The 21268-nt window shown below is 40.2% G+C and overlaps 1 protein-coding gene across 1 annotated transcript in view; it reads left to right on the top strand.

Annotated features, from left to right (window-relative positions):
• The first annotated feature begins 7793 nt into the window (after window positions 1–7793).
• Window positions 7794–21268, top strand: part of otogl (otogelin-like) — a 167884-nt gene continuing 154409 nt past the window's right edge. Inside the window, exons 1-2 of the mRNA XM_063059518.1 lie at window positions 7794–7862; window positions 14330–14390. Coding sequence (XP_062915588.1) covers window positions 7794–7862; window positions 14330–14390 — 130 coding nt within the window. The remainder of the gene's footprint in view (window positions 7863–14329; window positions 14391–21268) is intronic.

Genomic DNA, 21268 nt, shown 5'->3' with positions numbered 1-21268 from the left:
CAAAATAGACTTTACGAAGCATATATAATTTTCACCTTCAAGTTTATTGCCAATCTGTTTATTTTCATGCGCAACTTTATTTCATTGAGACGTAAGAAGAATAGTTTTCAATCTCAATATTCCCTTCAGTCTAAACCCCAAGCCAGTAGGCGGAATGATTCATGTTTGTCCCATCTATCCATTTTTGATAGGAAGCGGGCAGGATGTTTTCCAGAGACCTGTGGTTTAAATTCGATTGTTCACTATAGCCTTTGTTATACTCGTCTTTTTGCAACGTATTTGAATAAAAAAAATCTAATCTAAGATCTAAAGTTATGGAAGGAAACCCGATTCCGAACTAGCCTCTGTGTTGCGAAAGTAAATGATTTTTACTGAAGACTGGACTGAAACAATGCTTTAATTCAAAACGAGGAATCGACAGAGCGATAACGCGGAGTTTTATTTCTCTCGCAGAATTAAGGAATACGACCCTTCAAGAACTAGTTCTGAATTAGTTTCGGTTCATTTCAATTTCTAATCGAAACAGCAGAAGCAATCCAAAGCACACGAAAAGAGCTAGAATTTAGAATAAGGAGAATCTAACGAGAGCAAGTAATCCACCGTACCGAAGAATGAGATATACCATAAGCATCCCTCAGATCCCCACGGCACTCCGCATCTGATTAAATGCAACCTACGAGTTTTCCGAGCTCAGTTCTTGGGTGTTAATTAATGCTGGTGGGAGAGTACAGATTGTGCTTTTAGCCCATAATCCCAAAGTGGGGGCTGCCAAATCGAAGGTGTCGTTTTATTTTTAAATGAGATTTTACACCATTGCTCTCAATTAGTGCGAATGTGAAGGATTCAGCCTCCCCGTTTTGAGTAGTTATTCTCCATTAAAGATGACTCAAAGAATAGGAGTCACTCGGTCACCATCACATTCCTGTTTATGAGTTGTCTGTGGGCAAGGTGATAGAATTAAAAGATCAGTTTATCTTGTTGAGTATATCGCGGCGTGGGAGGCACTTTGTGATTGCAAATTTATTATTTCTTTCAGTTATCTATCTGGTTTAAAGGGTTCTTTGTTGGCTGAAAATCTATTCCCCAGACCACGAACCCCTGAGAGTACCTTACAAAAGACCGCCGCAGTTCCAGAAGGCAGCTTGTTCGTTACCTAAGGACAATTGAATGAGCGGTGTAATCATGATGCCACATAAAAGACACAAGAGATTCTGCAGATGTTGGAAATCCAGAGTAACACACACAGAATGCTGGAGGAACTCAGCAACATTTATGGAGTCGACATTTCGGGCCAGAACCGTTCATCAGGACACCATTCCTTCATGAGTCCTGACCAAGGGACTCAGCCTGAAACGTCGACTCTTTACTCCTCCCCATAGATGCTGCCTGACCTCCTGCATTGCTCCAGCAAGTTATTTGTGCTACTTTGCCGCATAAAATACTGGTGCACAAAATAGAAGTTGTATTACTACGGATTAAAGTTTGGTTATCAGAAAGAAGACAAAGTCGGAATAAACCGGTATTTCTCAAGCTGGATGAACGTATGAAGTGGAGTGTTCCAAAAACCAATACTTGACCCTCATATGTATATATGATTTATATCAATGCCCGGAGATAGAGTACACGAAACCAACACTTGCCAATAACAGGAAACTATGTTAGCGAACATATTGTGATAAACATATCGTAACTGCTACAAAGCAGAGATCACTCGAATGAAGTTGGCAAACGGAGTTCAATGTAAAGAAGTGTGAGGTCACACATTTTTGTAAAAGGAATCTAAAGGCAGGCTATAATCTAAATGAAGAAGGCAGATAAATGTAGTATAGAATGATGCTCTTGTGCATCATTAAAAACAGAAGGCAGTTGCAGCAAGCGATTTGGAAGGCAAGTAGCATATACTGTAGGTTAAAGACTAAAGATTGGTTTTATTTGTCACATGTATTTCGAAAGGTCAAAATATATAGTGATATGTGTTGTTTGCATCGGATACTGGTAGGGGCTCAGCTGGAGCACAGCTTCGGTTCTCCTATACAAGAAAGGATGTACTGGCATTGAAGGCATTCCGAAAGAAGTCCATTAGGCTAATACCTGGGACAAGTGTTTTTTTTTCCCCTGTTCACAAGTAGCTAAAGAAATTCTTTAAAGTTTAGAAGGATGAGGGATGATTTTATAGAAATAAAAAAAGATTTTGATGGGGCAGGACAAGGCAGATATTGAGATGTTTCCACCAACAGAAAAATACTGAATGAGGGGTCATAGTTACAAGATCAGGGGCAGTCATTTAAAATTGAGGTGGGTAGGAATTTCTTACAGAGGCTGGAATTCTCTACCCTGGAAGAGTTTGGGGTCTAGACTACTAGTAGGGTGTATTTAAAGAGGAAACAGATACATTTCTGAAAGATCAGGGTACTGGGAACTTCAATAAACTAGAGAATAAGAGCTGAAGCCGGAGGTAGACAAGCCATGATCAATTTGCCTCCTCCTATTCTTTATACTCTTCTGTTCTCTTATTTAAAGGAAAATAATTATAACATTAAACTATTTCTAGCAAAAGAAATATTGTTAAAGATAATTGAGATAGAGAAGACTTTCAGAAACAACTTGAGCTTTAAGATTTTGAATATTGTAAATGTCTTGTTTTCGGTAATACAGCTGGCGTAGTCTATTTAAACTTCAGTGAGACCTTTTGCAAGGTCGAACATGGATCCAAAAGGTAAAATCCCAGGAAGACAAAGCATATTGGTAAATTGGATGCAAAATTGGGTTCACGAGAGAAGCCAGAGGATGAGGGACAACAATTGCTGATATTCTGTGACAACTGGTGCACAAGAATTAATTCATTGAAAGGAAGACGAGCTGGCTAAGATGAGATATTCGATAACTACTGTTAGCTTGCAATGTTGAATGAACGAATAAGAACAGATACCGCATAACTTTTTAAAACATTACTTAGTCCATAGCTGAAGTCTTGTGTGCTGTTCTGTTTCCACATCAGAGAAGCATAATGTTTGAAAGCGAGCAGTGGCCACTTACTTGAATGTTTGTTTGTTTATTTATTTAGAGATGCTGCATGGAACAGGCCCTTTCGGCTTGAGTCACACTGCCCAGCAACCCACCTATTTAACACTAGCCTAACCACAGGAAAATTTACAATGACAAATTAACCTATTAACCAGTGTGGCTTTGGACTGTGGGAGGAAACCGGAGCACCCGGAGGGAACCCACGTGGTTCCCAGGGAGAGTGTACAAACTCCTTATGGATGACGCCAGAATTGAACTTCTAGCTCCCTGGAAGTTGTAATAGCGTCATGCTAACCACTCTATGAATGTTGCCTGGGATGAAGTGCTTCAGCCAACTCAAGAGAGGGGATAGGCTGGGGTTGTTGGCCTTGCAATGTAGAAGGCTGAGGGGAAATGTGATTGAAGCATATAAAATTAAGAGAGACATAGATAGTGGATGGTGAGGGAAGAAATCTCTTTAATAGAACTGTCTATAACCAAAAAGCACAGGTTAATTGTAGGGGTGTAAGAGACAGGAATCTTAAAGTTGACTTGAAGAAGTATCAATTTACATGAGGAGTGTTTGAAATATGGACAATACTGTCTGACGCAGAGAGCAAAGTGGAGTCAGGAGACAGTTTCACACAATATTTAAGAACTTTTTAGATGAGCATTTGAAACACCACTGTATTCAAGCTATGGGTGTGAGCTGAAAATGGGATGAAAATATATAGGCAGGTTGGGCAAAAAAAACAGCTTTGAGTTATATGACTTTCTGATTATGCTTCAAATGGAGCAGGGGAACATCCTTGATCTTTTGTTTTAGACCTAAAATGAAATAAGTTGCATATTTTAGCAACCTTGTTAACCATTCTGACTGTTTCCAAGGATCTCTATACACACAAAGTCCCCTGACTTTGCAGATCTCAAGGCTAGATCTGTGGCATTCAAGTCTGGCAACCCAGGCCCATATCAGAAAAGCAGGTATGATTTGTTGAGGGCTATTTCAAGGGTGAAGAGACTAATTCGAATGAGGTTGGAGGTGATTTCGGATGCATGGCAACTCTGGCAGGGTTTGCAACACATTACTTCCTACAAAACGAAACCCAATAGTAAGAATGGCAGCAATGCTTCACTACCAGATGAACTCAATGCCTTCTATGCCCGCTTTGAAAGGGAGAACACAACTACAGCTGTGAAGATCCCTGCTGCACCTGGTAACCCTGCGATCTTCATTTCAGAGGCCAATGTTGGGCTGTCTTTAAAGAGAGTGAACCCTCGCAAGGTGGAAGGTCCCGATGGAGTACCTGGTAAGGCTCTGAAAACCTGTGCCAACCAACTAGCAGGAGTATTTAAGGATATTTTTAACCTCTCACTGCTACGGATGGAAGTTCCCACTTGCTTCAAAAAGACAACAATTATACCAGTGCCTAAGAAGAATAATGTGAGCTGCTTTAATGACTATCACCTGGTAGCACTCACATCGACAGTGATGAAATGCTTTGAGAGGTTAGTCATGACTAGAATGAACTCCTGCCTCAGCAAGGACCTGGAACCATTGCAATTTGCCTATTGGCACAATAGGTCAATGACAGATGCAATCTCAATGGCTCTCCACATGGCTTTAAACCACCTGGACAATACAAACACCTATGTCAGGATGCTGTTAATCGACTATAGCTCAGCATTTAATACCATCATTCTCATAATCCTGATTGAAAAGTTGCAAAACCTGGGCCTCTGTATCTCCATCTGCAAATGAATCCTCGACTTCCTAACTGGAAGACCACAATCTGTGTGGATTGGTGATAATATATCCCCCTCACTGACTATCAACACTGGCGTACCTCAGGGGTGTGTGCTCTACTCTCTATATACCTATGACTAGGCATAACTCAAATATCATCTATAAATTTGCTGATGATACAACCATTGTTGGTAGAATCTCAGGTGGTGACGAAAAGACGTACAGGAGTGAGATATGCCAACTAGTGGAATGGTGCTGCAGCAACAACCTGGCACTCAATGTCAGTAAGACGAAAGAGCTGATTGTGGACTTCAGGAAGGGTAAGATGAAGGAGCACATACCAATCCTCATAGAGGGATCAGAAGTGGAGAGAGTGAGCAGTATCAAGTTTCTGGGTGTCAAGATCTGTGAGGATCTAACCTGGTCCCAACATGTCAATGTAGTTATAAAGAAGGCAAGACAGCGGCTATACTTCATTAGGAGTTTGAAGAGATATGGCATGTCAACAAATACATTCTTTCTATAGTTGTACCATGGAGAGTATGCTGACAGGCTGCATCACTATCTGGTATGGAGGGGCTACTGCATGGGACCGAAAGAAGCTGCAGAAGGTTGTAAATCTAGTCAGCTCCATCTTGGGCAGTAGCCTACAAAGTACCCAGGACATCTTCAGGGAGTGATGTCTCAAAAAGGCAGCGTCCATTATTAAGGACCTCCAGCACGCAGGGCATGCCCTTTTCTCACTGTTATCATCTGGTAGGAGGTACAGAAGCCTGAAGGCACACACTCAGCGATTCAGGAACAGCTTCTTCCCCTCTGCCATCCGATTCCTAAATGGGCATCGAACCCTTGGACACTACCTCACTTTTTTTAATATACAGTATTTCTGTTTTTTGCATGTTTAAGAAAATCTACTCAATATATGTATACTTCACAAACACGAGGAAATCTGCAGATGCTGGAAATTCAAGCAGCACACATAAAAAATGCTGGTGAATGCAGCAGACCAGGCAGCATCTATAGGAAGAGGTACAGTCGACGTTTTGGGCCAGGACCCTTCGTCAGGTCTCAGCCCGAAATGTCAACTGTACCTCTTCCTATAGATGCTGCCTGGCCTGCTGCGTTCACCAGCAACTTTTATGTGTGTTAATTGATTTACTTATTTATTATTCTTTTTTCTCTCTGTTATATTATGTATTACATTGAACTGCTGCTGCTAAGTTAACAAATTTCGCATCACATGCAGATGATAATAAACTTGATTCTGATTCTGACATTATTGAGATATGTTCAGGTACTGGATTTCAAGGAAAGAAAAGTGGGTTTTATTCATTAGTTAACTGTTCAGAGACAGTGATATTCAAATAGAACTTTGCTGTTCCAAATCAAATGATTCAGTGTGTTATATAACTACAGGTCTTTAATGCAACAACAATGCAGTGTGTTATTCTTACAATAATAGAGTCTGAAGTAGCACAGTTTAATTGCTATTCAGGGCCTTCTTGACTAGTTCCATTAACTGGTGTTACTTCCATGCTTTTCATACACGTTAGGAACTTTCTAATAGTAAAACGCGTCTCTGTCCAGGAGTTACTAGATCACCCCACCCAAAACAAAAGTGTACTAATGACGCTGCAGAATGTATATTGGCCATACTTGTCGATTTACTTTTGCTGTTTATTGTTGAGAAAGGGGAAAATATTCGACGCGAGCTCTATGCTCCCTGATTCGACAAGGCTGCGGACACCCAAACTCCAAGCACAGAAGTGCTGCTGTATCCGCAGGTTTCCGATACCAAAACTGTTCAATCACCGTAATTTGCTGTCCGTTCGAGAGTTTGGAAATTTTGAACTCGACATAAGATTAGGGTCGGCTTATTATCACACGAAACCCCAACAGATAATTTCGATCATTATTTTGGTTTACATCTCTGGTGACCAAGCAAAGTATTTTTTAATATATATATTTAGTTGCGTAATTTAGTAAACTAAGTTGAACTGCTGCATTCACAAGGTCACTCCGCCGGCTGCCTCCAGCAACAAACCCACATTGTCCTGGGACGCATAATTAATGAACCCCCAGGCATAGCGGAACGTCGCCACACGGAGTTGAACATTTTATCGTAACTGATACCTTGCCTTTTCTGTTCGGGGAAAAAAACCGTAGCATTTTGTAAACCAATTGGTCTAACATGACATTGTAATTCCGTTTGATTAGAACGAATCTTTCTTCGTTCACAGCAGAGATCCATTGAGATGAACATTGCTCGGAAACTTAAATTAATGTTACCGTGGAGTGTGTTAGTGCTTTACTCATTTCTTCAGTTATTTCAAGGTAAGCACGTACAGTATGTTACAAGATCTTTCGAAGCCAGCCATTTTTTTTTCCGAGGAGAGTTGCTTGATTTTACAGGGGGATGCGTTAAAGCGGAAATAATTGCAAAAATACAGAGCGCGAAGGAAACGAATTTAATTACTGGAAAACCAAGTTATTACGTATTCGCACCTGGGTTTATTTACATTTTGCTTGCTTTTATTAAATGTCAATCGCAAAGTATTTGATTAAATGTGGAAGTGTATAAGCGATGTTAACGGAAGTTTGGAGATATCTACAAGGGGTGCATCTTGAAACAAATGCACCTATTCTAAATCTGAAACTTTGTAAATATCACCAATAATGGTGGTATTGCGGAACAAATTGTTTCCTTTATAAAACTGTTATGGTCTAGTTTTATTAAAAAAAACTCTCTTGTGTCTAAGTGAAGGTTTTGTGTCTAAGACTTTGCAATTTAACAGTTATTCAACGAGATTGATTCTACACACCCCGAAGGGACTTAACCAAGTATTTCGTATCTTTCTAATAGGATCTCGTTGTGAAACCTCTTTTCGTGGGCAAAACCAATCAAGAAGGCAAGTCATAAAGCTGTTTAATTTTAAGAATAACTGAAGTGGAATCAAATCGCAGAATGTGATATTGTTCTATTCTAACCCTCTGTTCGCCAAGTCAGGTATCACATATTTTTGGAGAAGAATTTGACGTATTGATGCGGTTCTTTTCTCACAGGAGCAGATTTGATGCAGTTCTCCAGAAACGGAATCTCCTTGCGGTAGAGGTATGCTAAGATGAACTCTAAAGTAATTCTGTCGTGACAATGAACTCTTTGTGTAGCTTGCTGCAATAAAAGCTTTAAAAGATGAAGTTTCAATACTGTGCTTAGGCAGGCATTTTTAATAATGTTTAGTTACTAGTTTTCTGCAATTTTGGAAATGCCGTCTGAAATCAAATATCATCTTCATTTGATAAAATGCCAACATTAAAACTAATTTATAAACGAATATAAGTTACAGAACCTTAATTGACTCGGACGGACTGATGGTTGTAAAAGAAGACTTAAAGGTTCTGGGGGTTATAAAAGGCATGGGTACGGAAAGTTCAAAATGAAGACAAAGCTGTAAAAATAAAAATGAAGTTGCACTTATTGTAATTATTGAAACTTATTTTTTGAATTTGCAAAACGTTTAAAAGATAATAATCATTGCTTTATATAATATGATCTGTAATGATAATGCCTTTACTGTAATTAATAAGAAATTCAAGCTACTTTCATTCTGAGTGCCATACCAGTACTTTATTAGTAGTGTATGGCCCAAAAGATTGCATTAAACAGAATACTTAACTTTGAAGATGATGTTATGATCCATTAGTTGTCTGAGCACAATAGCTTAAAACTATTGCATACTGTAACATCACTCATCATGTAACACATGCTACTAATGACATGGCCCTCAGGATTATAGCTCTATGCCATTCATTGTTTGTATCTAGCACTAGTTCTGCGTCTGAAGCCTCATTGTATAATGTTAATTGCCTACTTTAATCTCTTTTAATATCAGTGTTCCTGCCCCAGTCCACCTGATACTGAAATATTCTCTCTGTTGCTATCTACAGACTTCACTATTCCAAATCTCTCCCAGCAGGCCTGATCTCTTCCATAGTCGACAAACTTGAATTCATTAAAAAATGTGTAGCCCACATCTAAACCCATTTGAAATTCCATTCACTTATCATGTTTCCACTTTATTGACCTACAATAGCTACCATTCCCCTAAAACTGCAGTTCTAAACTTTCATCTTCCTATTGAAAATTCTCTGTGGCTTCTCCCTTTGTTGCTCTGTAACAGTAAAATACTGAGAATTCTACATTCTTCCAGTTCTGACATCCTATGATGTACCTTTGCATCATTTTGGTCTACCATTTGCAGCCATGCATTCAGCTACAAACTCTGGAATTCTCTTCCACTGTTACCCATTTCCCCCTTTTCCCTGAAAACTTCTGCCACTGCCTCTATATCTCCTCTGTGATAGTCCTCAAAATGAAGCTTTTAATATCTTAGGTCTTTGTAGCATTTCCAGGTGAAGCATCTTAGAATAAAAATGGCTGCGTATAAATGGAAATTATTCTTGAAATACAGGAGAATGCATGGAGGAAGCATGGAAGGGATTTTGACTCATGCCTGCTCTCTGTAATATTCACTAATTTTCTGCATAGCTTGTCTGTTCCTCCAATCTGACTTTCAGATAATGTGTGCTATTCTTACCCAAAAATATCAGGATCTCCTGCTCCAAGCCATCTGCATTAAAGCTAGCATTGGCAGAAGGAGTGAAGGAATGATGTGAACCTATACCTCCAAGATTGTGATGTTCTGAGGTGTGCAAACAGACAGCACCAATGGATATAGTTGGCAACCTGGCGTGCTTTACACACCTACAATTATCAGCAGAAAATAATTAGTGTTGTATTCAATCATGGATCTGTACATTGTTTACATGACTGTGTGTGTGATTTGTTTTTTTTTTCTGCTCATTCCATGTTTGGTGGTCTTTTTTTAGTGGGGTCTATTGGGTTTCCTTGTTTTGTGGCTGCCTGGAAGGAGACGAATCTCAAGGTAGCTTATAGTATACATACGTTGAACTTTAAAGGACTGCTCTTGGTTCAAGAAGCAAGAAAATAGACCTGACCATATTTAGTGCATTTGACTATTTCAACTTTATTTGATATATTTTGTTTCAGAACATTTCACAATGCCATTCATTTATACTAAGGTGAATTTACCCAGGTCATTCTGAACCTCATTGTATCTTGAGGGCTATTAGAGTTATCCAAGCCTATTACTCTCTTAGTAACACATACAATGCTGGACGAACTCAGCAGGTTAGGCAGCAGCTATGGAGAAGAGTAAACAGGACCTGATGAAGGGTCTTGGCCCAAAACATTGAATATACTCTTTTCCATAGATGCTGTCTGGCCTGCTGAGCTCCTCAAGCATTTTGTCTATGTTGCTTGAATTTCCAGCATCTGCAGATTTTCTTGCATTTGTGTTCTATTACTCTCTTCTTCAGTTAGTTAATCTTCTGGTTTCCCTAAATTTTCTTCTTTGTTACTCTCAATCTTGGGCAGCAAATCCTGTTTTTGGAAGTTTGTCCATTCTAGCTTGCAAAGCAGATCTAACATGATGTATTATGAGAATGATTCCAGAAACTAAAGGTTATGAGAATGATTCCAGGAATGAAAGGGTTACTGTATGAGGAACGTCTGGCAGCTCTTGGGCTGTATTCCCTGTAGTTCAGGAGAATGAGGGGGGATCTCATAGAAACATTCCGAATGTTAAAAGGCCTGAACAGATTAGATGTGGCAAAGTTATTTCCCATGGTAGGGGAGTCTAGGACAAGAGGGCATGACTTCAGGATTGAAGGACATCCATTTAGAGCAGAGATGTGGAGAAATTACTTTAGTCAGAGGGTGGTAAACCTGTGGAATTTGTTGCCAGGAGCGGCTGTGGAGGCCAAGTTATTGGGTGTATTTAAGGCAGAGATAAATAGGTTCTTGATTAGCCAGGGCATCAAAGGGTATGGGGAGAAGGCAGGGGAGTGGGGAAGACTGGAAGAATTGGATCAGCCCATGATTGAATGCCAGAGCAGTCTCGACGGGCCAAGTGGCCTACTTCTGCTCCTATATGTTTAGGTCTTACTACAGGGAAGGTAGCTGAGAGTGTTCACTATTTCACTACAGCTGGTGCCTCGTTTATGCCCTGACCATTTTGAAGAATAAGAGGCAGACTGGAGGAAGGCAATCCTAGGTGGAAGAAGTCGTTGGCTCAAATTCTCTCTTGTTGAAGCACCCTTTCAATACATCTATAGGAGCTGGATGTAACTTGGTTCTTATTGCAATTGATCTCTAATTGAATGAGAAAAATCCGGAGGATTGTTTTCTTTACTTTTAACTGTTGAGGCATTTAGTTGTAACGGTTATGTAGATGTTGTTAAAAATGTATGAAAGATATCAGAAATAAAGTTGAAAATTCTGTGAATGCCCAATAGTCCAGCTGAGCAGAATTAGGTTCATGATATGGTGCACCAAGCTATTTATTAAAACTGGTTGTACTTGAATTGATGACCTGTCTTAGAAACATAGAAACATAGAAAATAGGTACAGGAGTAGGCCATTCGGCCCTTCGAGCCTGCACCGCCATTTATTATGATCATGGCTGATCATCCAACTCAGAACCCTGCACCAGCCTTCCCTCCATACCCCCTGATCCCCGGAACCACAAGGGCCATATCTAACTCCCTCTTAAATATAGCCAATGAACTGGCCTCAACTGTTTCCTGTGGCAGAGAATTCCACAGATTCACCACTCTCTGTGTGAAGAAGTTTTTCCTAATCTCAGTCCTAAAAGGCTTCCCCTTTATCCCAAAACAGTGATCCCTCGTTCTGGACTTCCCCAACATCGGGAACAATCTTCCTGCATCTAGCCTGTCCAATCCCTTTAGGATTTTATACGTTTCAATCAGATCCCCCTCAATCTTCTAAATTCCAACGAGTACAAGCCCAGTTCATCCAGTCTTTCTTCATATGAAAGTCCTGCCATCCCAGGAATCAATCTGGTGAACCTTCTTTGTACTCCCTCTATGGCAAGGATGTCTTTCCTCAGATTAGGGGACCAAAACTGCACACAATACTCCAGGTGTGGTCTCACCAAGGCCTTGTACAACTGCAGTAGTACCTCCCTGCTCCTGTACTCGAATCCTCTCGCTATAAATGCCAGCATACCATTCGCCTTTTTCACCGCCTGCTGTACCTGCATGCCCACTTTCAATGACTGGTGTATAATGACACCCAGGTCTCGTTGCACCTCCCCTTTTCCTAATCGGCCACCATTCAGATAATAATCTGTTTTCCTATTTTTGCCACCAAAGTGGATAACTTCACATTTATCCACATTAAATTGCATCTGCCATGAATTTGCCCACTCACCCAACCTATCCAAGTCACCCTGCATCCCCTTAGCATCCTCCTCACAGCTAATACTGCCGCCCAGCTTCGTGTCATCCGCAAACTTGGAGATGCTGCATTTAATTCCCTCATCCAAGTCATTAATATATATTGTAAACAACTGGGGTCCCAGCACTGAGCCTTGCGGTACCCCACTAGTCACTGCCTGCCATTCTGAAAAGGTCCCGTTTATTCCCACTCTTTGCTTCCAGTCTGCTAACCAATTCTCTATCCACATCAATACCTTACCCCCAATACTGTGTGCTTTAAGTTTGCACACTAATCTCCTGTGTGGGACCTTGTCAAAAGCCTTTTAAAAATCCAAATATACCACATCCACTGTTTCTCCCCTATCCACTCTACTAGTTACATCCTCAAAAAATTCTATGAGATTCGTCAGACATGTTTTTCCTTTCACAAATCCATGCTGACTTTGTCCGATGATTTCACTGCTTTCCAAATGTGCTGTTATCACATCTTTGATAACTGACTCCAGCAGTTTCCCCACCACCCGCGTTAGGCTAACCGGTCTATAATTCCCCGGTTTCTCTCTCCCTCCTTTTTTAAAAAGTGGGGTTACATTAGCCACCCTCCAATCCTCAGGAACTAGTCCAGAATCTAACGAGTTTTGAAAAATTATCACTAATGCATCCACTATTTCTTGGGCTACTTCCTTAAGCACTCTGGGATGCAGACCATCTGGCCCTGGGGATTTATCTGCCTTTAATCCCTTCAATTTACCCAACACCACTTCCCTACTAACATGTATTTCGCTCAGTTCCTCCATCTCACTGGACCCTCTGTCCCCTACTATTTCTGGAAGATTATTTATGTCCTCATAGTGAAGACAGAACCAAAGTAATTATTCAATTGGTCTGCCATGTCCTTGCTCCCCATAATCAATTCACCTGTTTCTGTCTGTAGGGGACCTACATTTGTCTTTACCAGTCTTTTCCTTTTTACATATCTATAAAAGCTTTTACAGTCAGTTTTTATGTTCCCTGCCAGTTTTCTCTCATAATCTTTTTTCCCCTTCCTAATTAAGTCCTTTGCCCTCCTCTGCTGAACTCTGAATTTCTCCCAGTCCTCAGGTGAGCCACTTTTTCTGGCTAATTTGTATGCTTCTTCTTTGGAATTGATACGATCCTTAATTTCTCTTGTCAGCCACGGGTGCACTACCTTCCTTGATTTATTCTTTTGCCAAACTGGGATGAACAATTGTTGTAGTTCATCCATGCAATCCTTAAATGCTTGCCATTGCATATCCACCGTCAATCCTTTAAGTGTCATTTGCCAGTCTATCTTAGCTAATTCACGTCTCATACCTTCAAAGTTACCCCTCTTTAAGTTCAGAACCTTTGTTTCTGAATTAACTATGTCACTCTCCATCTTAATGAAGAATTCCACCATATTATGGTCACTCTTACCCAAGGGGCCTCTCACGACAAGATTGCTAATTAACCCTTCCTCATTGCTCAAAACCCAGTCTAGAATAGCCTGCTCTCCAGTTGGTTCCTTGACATGTTGGTTCAAAAAAATCATCCCGCATACATTCCAAGAAATCCTCTTCCTCAGCACCTTTACCAATTTGGTTCACCCAATCTACATGTAGATTGAAGTCACCCATTATAACTGCTGTTCCTTTATAGCACACATTTCTAATTTCCTGTTTAATACCATCTCCGACCTCACTACTACTGTTAGGTGGCCTGTACACAACTCCCACCAGCGTTTTCTGCCCCTTAGTGTTACGCAGCTCTACCCATATCGATTTCTTCGTGTTCAGATCTACTACTGATCTGGCTTCTATTTTAATTTTATTTTTATTTTAATTTTATATTTTGGGTCATTGACAGTATTATTATTTGAATAATATTTCATTTGCCAAGAGAGTTAGCGATGACTTCTTCTTCGATGTGATTGTAAGTTTACTAATGGAGCTTCAGAGCATTGTAGTACGAATCAAATCTTCCGTCCTTCATCAGGAGTATTTGTTATAAATTGGTTATTGTGCCAATGGAATCAACTGTTTATATTCTATAAACACTGAGCAATGTTGGAATTAAAATTTAAAACTGCCAAAAATCAATCATTCTGCAGACCATTTTAAAGGTATGGAGATGCGGGCCTTTCATGAAGAGTTGAATCGGGTTACTATGTTGAGTGATAATTATGCTGCACAGGTGGCACAGTTAAGATTGCTTCTATCAATCTTCAATTAACAACGTGTTTTATATCCTTTACAGGATTATAGTGCATCTGGTGTGCAACAGACAAGTTTAACGCACAATTCTACATACTCTGAAGGTACGTCAGAGATCAGTAATTATTGTACTGTTATTCGTCACCTATTAGAACATTGATTGATGATTTGCAGCAGGAAATGATAATTTGAGCCATTATTGGTAACTCATAATGAACCCAATTCAGAGTTGTCAAATTCCTTTGTCTTCAAGTACTGACAAGTACCGACATAAAGATTCGTATTGACTGAGGCCAGTTATCACCAAAGTACTTTTCCCTTAAAATATTGATAATATTAATAAGGATCTATAATTTTTAAATACGACTGATTCAAGATTATGGTTCAAAATACTATTGAAGCCAATTAGTTTGGAAGTTTCTGAGCAGCAGCCTCAGATGACTGCCTTGCTGAAACCCGTTGAGGTGATCAGGTATCTGCATGTTTAATTGTTTTGTGTTGAAGAGATAATTTGCTTCCAAATGTTGTCACTCTTGAATGTAATCTGCAGCAGATATAATTCTGTTTATATGATCAAATGTGTGAGCCAAATTCAGCTCCAGATTCACCACTGCTTGGTATGAACCTATAAATTAGGAAGAGGAGTAAGTCACTTAGCTGCTCAAAACTGTTTCACCAATCGAATGTATCTATTTTGTGTGTATATTCTGAAAGATCTCCTCAGTGTCTACTAGTGCATCTTGACCGAATGATCCATTGAACTAAACTGCCAGCTCACTTCAGCTAGCTTTGTTTTCATGCCCTCATAATTGTCCTTTTTAAATGTTTTGAACCTATTCTTCGCTACTTCAAACTGAATGCAGCATTTATTCCATCCACTCTTCTCTCCTAACAGATTCCTTCTTCTTCAGCCTTTGACCCTTGCCACCTAACTGGCTTCAACTATCACCTTTCATCTAGCCTCCTTCCCTTCACTCCCGCCATATATTCTGGTGTCTTTCCCCTTCCTTCTCAGTCCTGATGAAGGGTCTCTGCCTGAAACGTCAACTGCTTATTTATTTCCGTAAATGCTGCCCGACCTACTGAGTTCCTCCAGCATTTTGTTTAAGTTGCTTTGAATTTCCAGCATTTGCAGCATCTCTTGTGTTTATTGTTAAGCAGCCTGAAGCATTCTTGCAAGTGACTTACCTTTAATATATCTGAAACCACTTCTAGATCCTGGTCTCCTGAATGTTGGTCACCTCTCTTTGCCATGCAAATGGCATAACGAATAGGCAGAGTCATTCCACCACATTTACGTAATTTTGTGTCTTTCCTTAATTTCATATATTCAGCTCCTAATCAATGTCATCTTGTAGCATTGTCTCTATAAAGCTCTCAGGTTAAATTTGTACATAACTATTTGTGTTTTCCTTTCACCTGTTTTATTTTGAATTCCGTGCCCTCAGTTACAAAACCTTTAGTTTTGACCTTTCATTATTGTTCTAACATCTAGCCTTACATCCATATTTACTATTAAATTTACACTCATCTCTGTCTCTTTATCATTTGTTATATTAATATCCTTCACTCCAGCATTGTCTCTCCTGTTTGACTTACAACAGCTTAGAAACTTTGTTTCATTGTTCCCTCTATTTAGTTTAAGATCCTCTCCACTTCCCTAGCTATTCACTACATCTCTGGTACCAGAAAGGTTTAGATGTGGATTGTCTCAGTGGAATAGCTCCCACTGAACAGGATACACTATAATTACTGGATCCTTCCCACCTTGCAGATGTTCAAAGCTGCTCCAACCCCGAGGAAATATCCCAAAGCTTAGAACCAGGCATGTAATACAATCTACAACACTTCTGCTGTATGCTACAGGAAACAGTATTAAACCCTGCACAGCACTATCCCCTACTATGAATCCAGATATTCCAAAATGAGACAGTCTATGGTTGGGTTGAGTTGTTCTCAGATCTTGGCAATTTACTTGCAAATGTTTCATTACCATGCGAAGAGACATCGTCAGTGCACTGTTGATTGTGGCGTGTCCTCCGAATGCTTGGCCTTTACATACTTTTCAATCCGCTAATTGGACATCATTTTGGAAACTCAGTTGTGATGTGGGGAGGAAATCTTGTTGCCAATTGGCTGTGTGGTGAACTTCGTGCATTGTGGTCTGAAATTTTGCCCGCATCAACTCATAAGTAGGATCAAGGTCTATATGTTCGTTTATAGAATTGTTTGCAGAAAAACATGCTTCTCGGTTTTCTCTTGCATACTGTGTCTGATGCTGAGTTGAATTTGTGCCCCTCCTTATGGGTAGAGGCCAGGGAGAGTTGGTCATGCCGCTTTACAGCCAGTTAATGCTCATGGATCCTTGTGGATAGTTTTCTCCTAGTTTGGCCGACATAATATTTGCTGCAGCCACTGCATTGGGTTTTGTAGACTACATTGGTCTTGTCCAAGAGCTTGGTTCATTCTTTTGGTCTGCACAGTACCCTCCTCAATGTTGCTGTTGGCTTCAGTTGTGCACAAGCCAATAGCATCTGCACTCTCTTGTGTCACCACATATACTTCTTTGCTTCCCCTTTGCAGATGGCGTCATGGTCAGTTAATACCTCTTCTCGCTCAATCTCATCAGAACCTCAAACGCTCTAGACAGTTACCAAGCTGTAGACTCCTGCTCTCTTGTTCCATTACCTTATTTTCAGTCACAGCCTCTCTCCGTGACCACTGAGCAAATCGTAAGACCCCATGTCATTGGGGTGCAAAGTATCTTTGTAACCTTACCCTTCCCTGATGTGTTGCAGTATCTGCTACTTGGCTCCAGTTTAAATAGTGAACTAAAGGTAACTGAACTGAAAACAAGGCAGATATATTTGCCCTGAATTACACTGATATACAGGAGCTTCAATGTGATGCAGCCATGACAAAGGAATTGTATGGTTCCACATAAGTCTAGACTCTAGACCTAGTAACCAAAAATATTATTGTACCACTTCTTGGCTCCCTATCATCTAATAGTTTCCTTCAGAGCACACAAAACATTCAAAGCCTGCTTGTAATACACAGCTGGCAAAGGAAGTCCATTTTGAAAATCAAAAAAATCTCGAGGAGCAGAAAATCTGGAATTAAAATGGAAAAAGCTGGAAATTCTCAGAAGGTTAGGAAGTATCTGTGGATGGAGAAACAAAGTTCATATCTGAGGAAAAGTGAGAAAATAAGTAAGCTTTACATTGTGGAGAGAGAGGATAGCACAAAGGAAATATCTCTGATACAGATAAACCTTAATTCTCTGTCAGGGTTACATTTCATTTCAAACTTAATTTACTCAGTTTCTTCCGGAAAGCTTCTTATCATAACACCTGTGAGGTGGATTGCATTATGTAGGAACTTACTCTTCCAGAGATGTACTACAACTTTGAATTATTGTAAAGGTGGAACAGAATTACCAGAGCTATACCAGGACCCAAAAGTTAAATTGTAGATGATGTCAACTGGGGTTGCCATCTATAGGTTTAAGAAGATTTTTGTGACGATTAACATTGCCCAGACAATACAATAAACTATCAGGTACATAGAAACAATTTTGGTTTAGGGTAGCAGTTCAACAAATTTGGATGCAAAGGATGGTAGATGTTTGAAAGAGTCTTTGGCAAGCTGAAGTGCATATTGATGGAGACACAAGAGACAGATGGATTGCTACAAGTGCCACATGCTAGTGAGGCTAGAATGAGGAAGATGGCTAAGGAGTTGATGTAGGAGGGATCCCATAAGGTTTTTGGATCATTGGGCTCTCTTCCAGGAACGGAGTGACCTGTACAGAAGGGACAGTTTGCCCCTGAACTAGAGGAGGACTAATATCCTAGCAGGAAGACTTGTTAACACTGCTCAGTGGGGTTTAATAGAGTTGCAAGGGAATGGGAGCCAGAGTGCCAGAACGGTTAGTGTAGAGGTTGTGGAGGCAGATGTTGGTAAGACCTCAGACAAAAATAGGAATTGAAAGGTTGAGCATGGTGCGACTAGTTTCCTGAGCTGCTTATATTTCAATGCAAAAGGTATCTTCGGAAAGGCAGATAATAGTGCTGAAGATGAGGTAGCAGTTTTACAAACAGAGGCAATGTGTAGTGAAGAGAGGCTGGTAATAGGGAAAAATTGCAGTCAACAGGATGAGTTGCAATGTAAAAGGCGGACAAAATTAAAAAGTGAATACAGGACAAAAGCTGTTATACTTGAATGTGCAGTATATGGAATAAGGTAAATGAACTTGTAGCACAGTTGCAGATTGGCAGGTATGATGTTGTAGGCATCTCCGAATCATGACTGAAAGAAGATAATAGCTAGGAGCTTAATGTCCCAAGGATGCACATTGTATCAAAAGGACAGGCAGGAAGGAAGAGTGGACAGTGTTACTCTGTTGGTAAAAATGAAATCAAATCATTAGATAGTGGGGTCAGAGGTATTGATTCATTGTGCATAGAGCTAAGGAACTGCAAGGGTAAAAAGACCCTGATGGGAATTGTATACAAATAGTAGTAAGGCTGTTATAAATTACAATGGGAGATAGAAAATGCATGCCAGAAGGGCAATGTTACAATAGTCATGGGGGATTTCAATATGCAGGTACATTGGGAAAATCATGTTGGTGCTGGATTACAGATGGGGAAATTTCTTGAGTTAGAGTGCCTATGAGATGGCTTTTTAGAGCAGCTCATGGTTGAGTCCACTAGGGGATCAGCTATTGTGCAATGGACTAGAATTGATTAGAGAGCTTAAGGTAAAAGCACTCTTGGGAATAAGTGATCATAGTATGATTAAATTTACCGTGAAATTTGAGAAGGAGAAGCCAAAGACAGATGTATCAGTATTACAGTGGAGTAAAGGGAATTACAGAGGCATGAGGGAGCAGTTGGCCAGTATTGATTGGAAAAGAACACTGGCAGGGATGATGGCAGAGCAGCAATGGCTGGAATTTCTGGAAGCAATTCAGGAGGCACAGGATATATACATCCGAAAAGGAAGAAGTATTCAAAAGGAAAGACCACAGCTAACAAGGGAAGTCAAAGCCAGCATAAAAGCCAAAAAGTGGGCATATAATAAAGCAAAAATTAGTGGGAAGTTAGAGGATTGGGAAGCTTTTGAAAACCAACAAAAAGGCAACATAAGTCATTAAGAAGGTAAAGATGGAATATGAAAGTAAGTTAGCCAATAATATTAAAGAGTATACCAGAAGTATAAAGCATAAAAGAGTGGTGAGAGTGGATATTGAACCACTGGAAAACAATGCTGGAGAGATAGTAATGGGGGACAAGAAAATGGTGGATGATTGAATAAGTATTTTTGCATCATTCTTCACTGTGGAAAACACTAGCAGTATGATGCAAGTTCCAGCTGTCAGGGGTCATTAACTGTGTGAAGATGACATTACTAGAGAGAAGGTTCTTGGGGAAACTGAAAGGACTGAAGGTAAATAAGTCAGTTGGACGAGCTGGTGTATACCCCAGGGTTCTAAAAGAGGTGGCTGAAGAGATTGTGGAGGCATTAGGAATGATCTTTCAAGAATCACTAGATTCTGGAATATTTCTGGAAGACGGGAAAATTGCAAATGTCACTCCAATCTTCAAGAAGGGAGAGAGGCAGAAGAAAGGAAACTGTACACCAGTTAGTCTAACTCAGTGTTTGGGAAGATGTTAGAGTTGATTATCAAGGATGAGGTCTCAGGGTACTTGGAGACACATGATAAAATAGGCCGTAGTCACCATGGTTTCCTCAAGGAAGATTCTAGCCTGACAAATCTGTTGGAATTCTTTGAAGAAACAGCAAGCAGGATATACAAAGGAAAATCGGTTGATGTTGTGTACTTGGATTTTCAGAAAGCCTTTGACAAGGTGCCACACATGAGGCTGCATAACAAGCTACCAGCCCATGTTATTACAGGAAAGATTCTATCATGGATAAAACAGTGGTTGATTGGCACGAGGCAAAGTGTGAGAATAAAAGGAGCCTTTTCTGGTTGGCTACCGGTGACTAGTGGTGTCCACTGGGGTCTGGGTTGCAACTGATTCTTTTTATATTGTATGCCAATGATTTGGATGATGGAATTGATGGCTTTGTTGCAAAGTTTGCAGACGATATAAAGGCAGGTGGAGGGACAGGTAGTTTTGAGGAAGTATAGAGGCTACAGAAAGACTTCGACAGATTAGGAGAATGGGAAAGGAAACAGTAGATGGAATACAGTGTCAGGAAGTATATGGTCATACACTTTGGTAGAAGAAATGAGAAGGTTGACTAATTTTTAAATGGAGAGAAAATACAAAAGAACTGAGGTACAAAGGGACTTGGGAGTCCTTGTGCAGGATTCCTTAAAGGTTAATTTGCAGGTTGAGTCTGTGGTAAAGAAGGCAAAAGCAATGTTAGCATTCATTTCAAGAGGAATAGGATATAAAATCAAGGATGTAATGTTGAGACTTTATAAAGCAGTTTTGGGCCCCTTGGAAAGGATCTGCTGAAACTGAAGAAGGTTCAAAGGAGGTTCACGAAAATGATTCCAGGATTGAATGGCTTGTCATATGAAGAATGTTTGATGGCTCTGGGCCTGTTTTCACTAGAATTCAGAAGAAAGAGGTGTGACCTTATTGAAACCTATCGAATGGTGAAAGGCCTTGATAGAGTGGATGTGGAGATGATTTTTCCTATGGTGGGAGAGTCTCAGAGGACACAACCTCAGAATAGAAAGGCTTTCTTTTAGAATGGAGATGAGGAGGAGTTTCTTTAGGCAAAAAGTAGTGAATCCGTGGAATTCTTTGCCACGCACAGCTGTGGAGGCCAAATATTTATGCATATTTAAGGCAGAGGTTGACAGGTTCTTAATTGGTCAGGGCATGAAGGGATACAGGGAGAAGGCAGGAGATTGGGGCTGAGAGGAAAATTGGATTGGCCACGATGTAATTGTGGAGCAGATTCGATAGGCCAAATCGCCTAATTCTGCTCCTAT

The sequence above is a fragment of the Mobula hypostoma genome, chromosome 9, assembly GCF_963921235.1.
Source record: "Mobula hypostoma chromosome 9, sMobHyp1.1, whole genome shotgun sequence".
Classification (NCBI taxonomy): domain Eukaryota; kingdom Metazoa; phylum Chordata; class Chondrichthyes; order Myliobatiformes; family Myliobatidae; genus Mobula; species Mobula hypostoma.
This window is presented reverse-complemented; position numbering and strand designations above follow the sequence as displayed.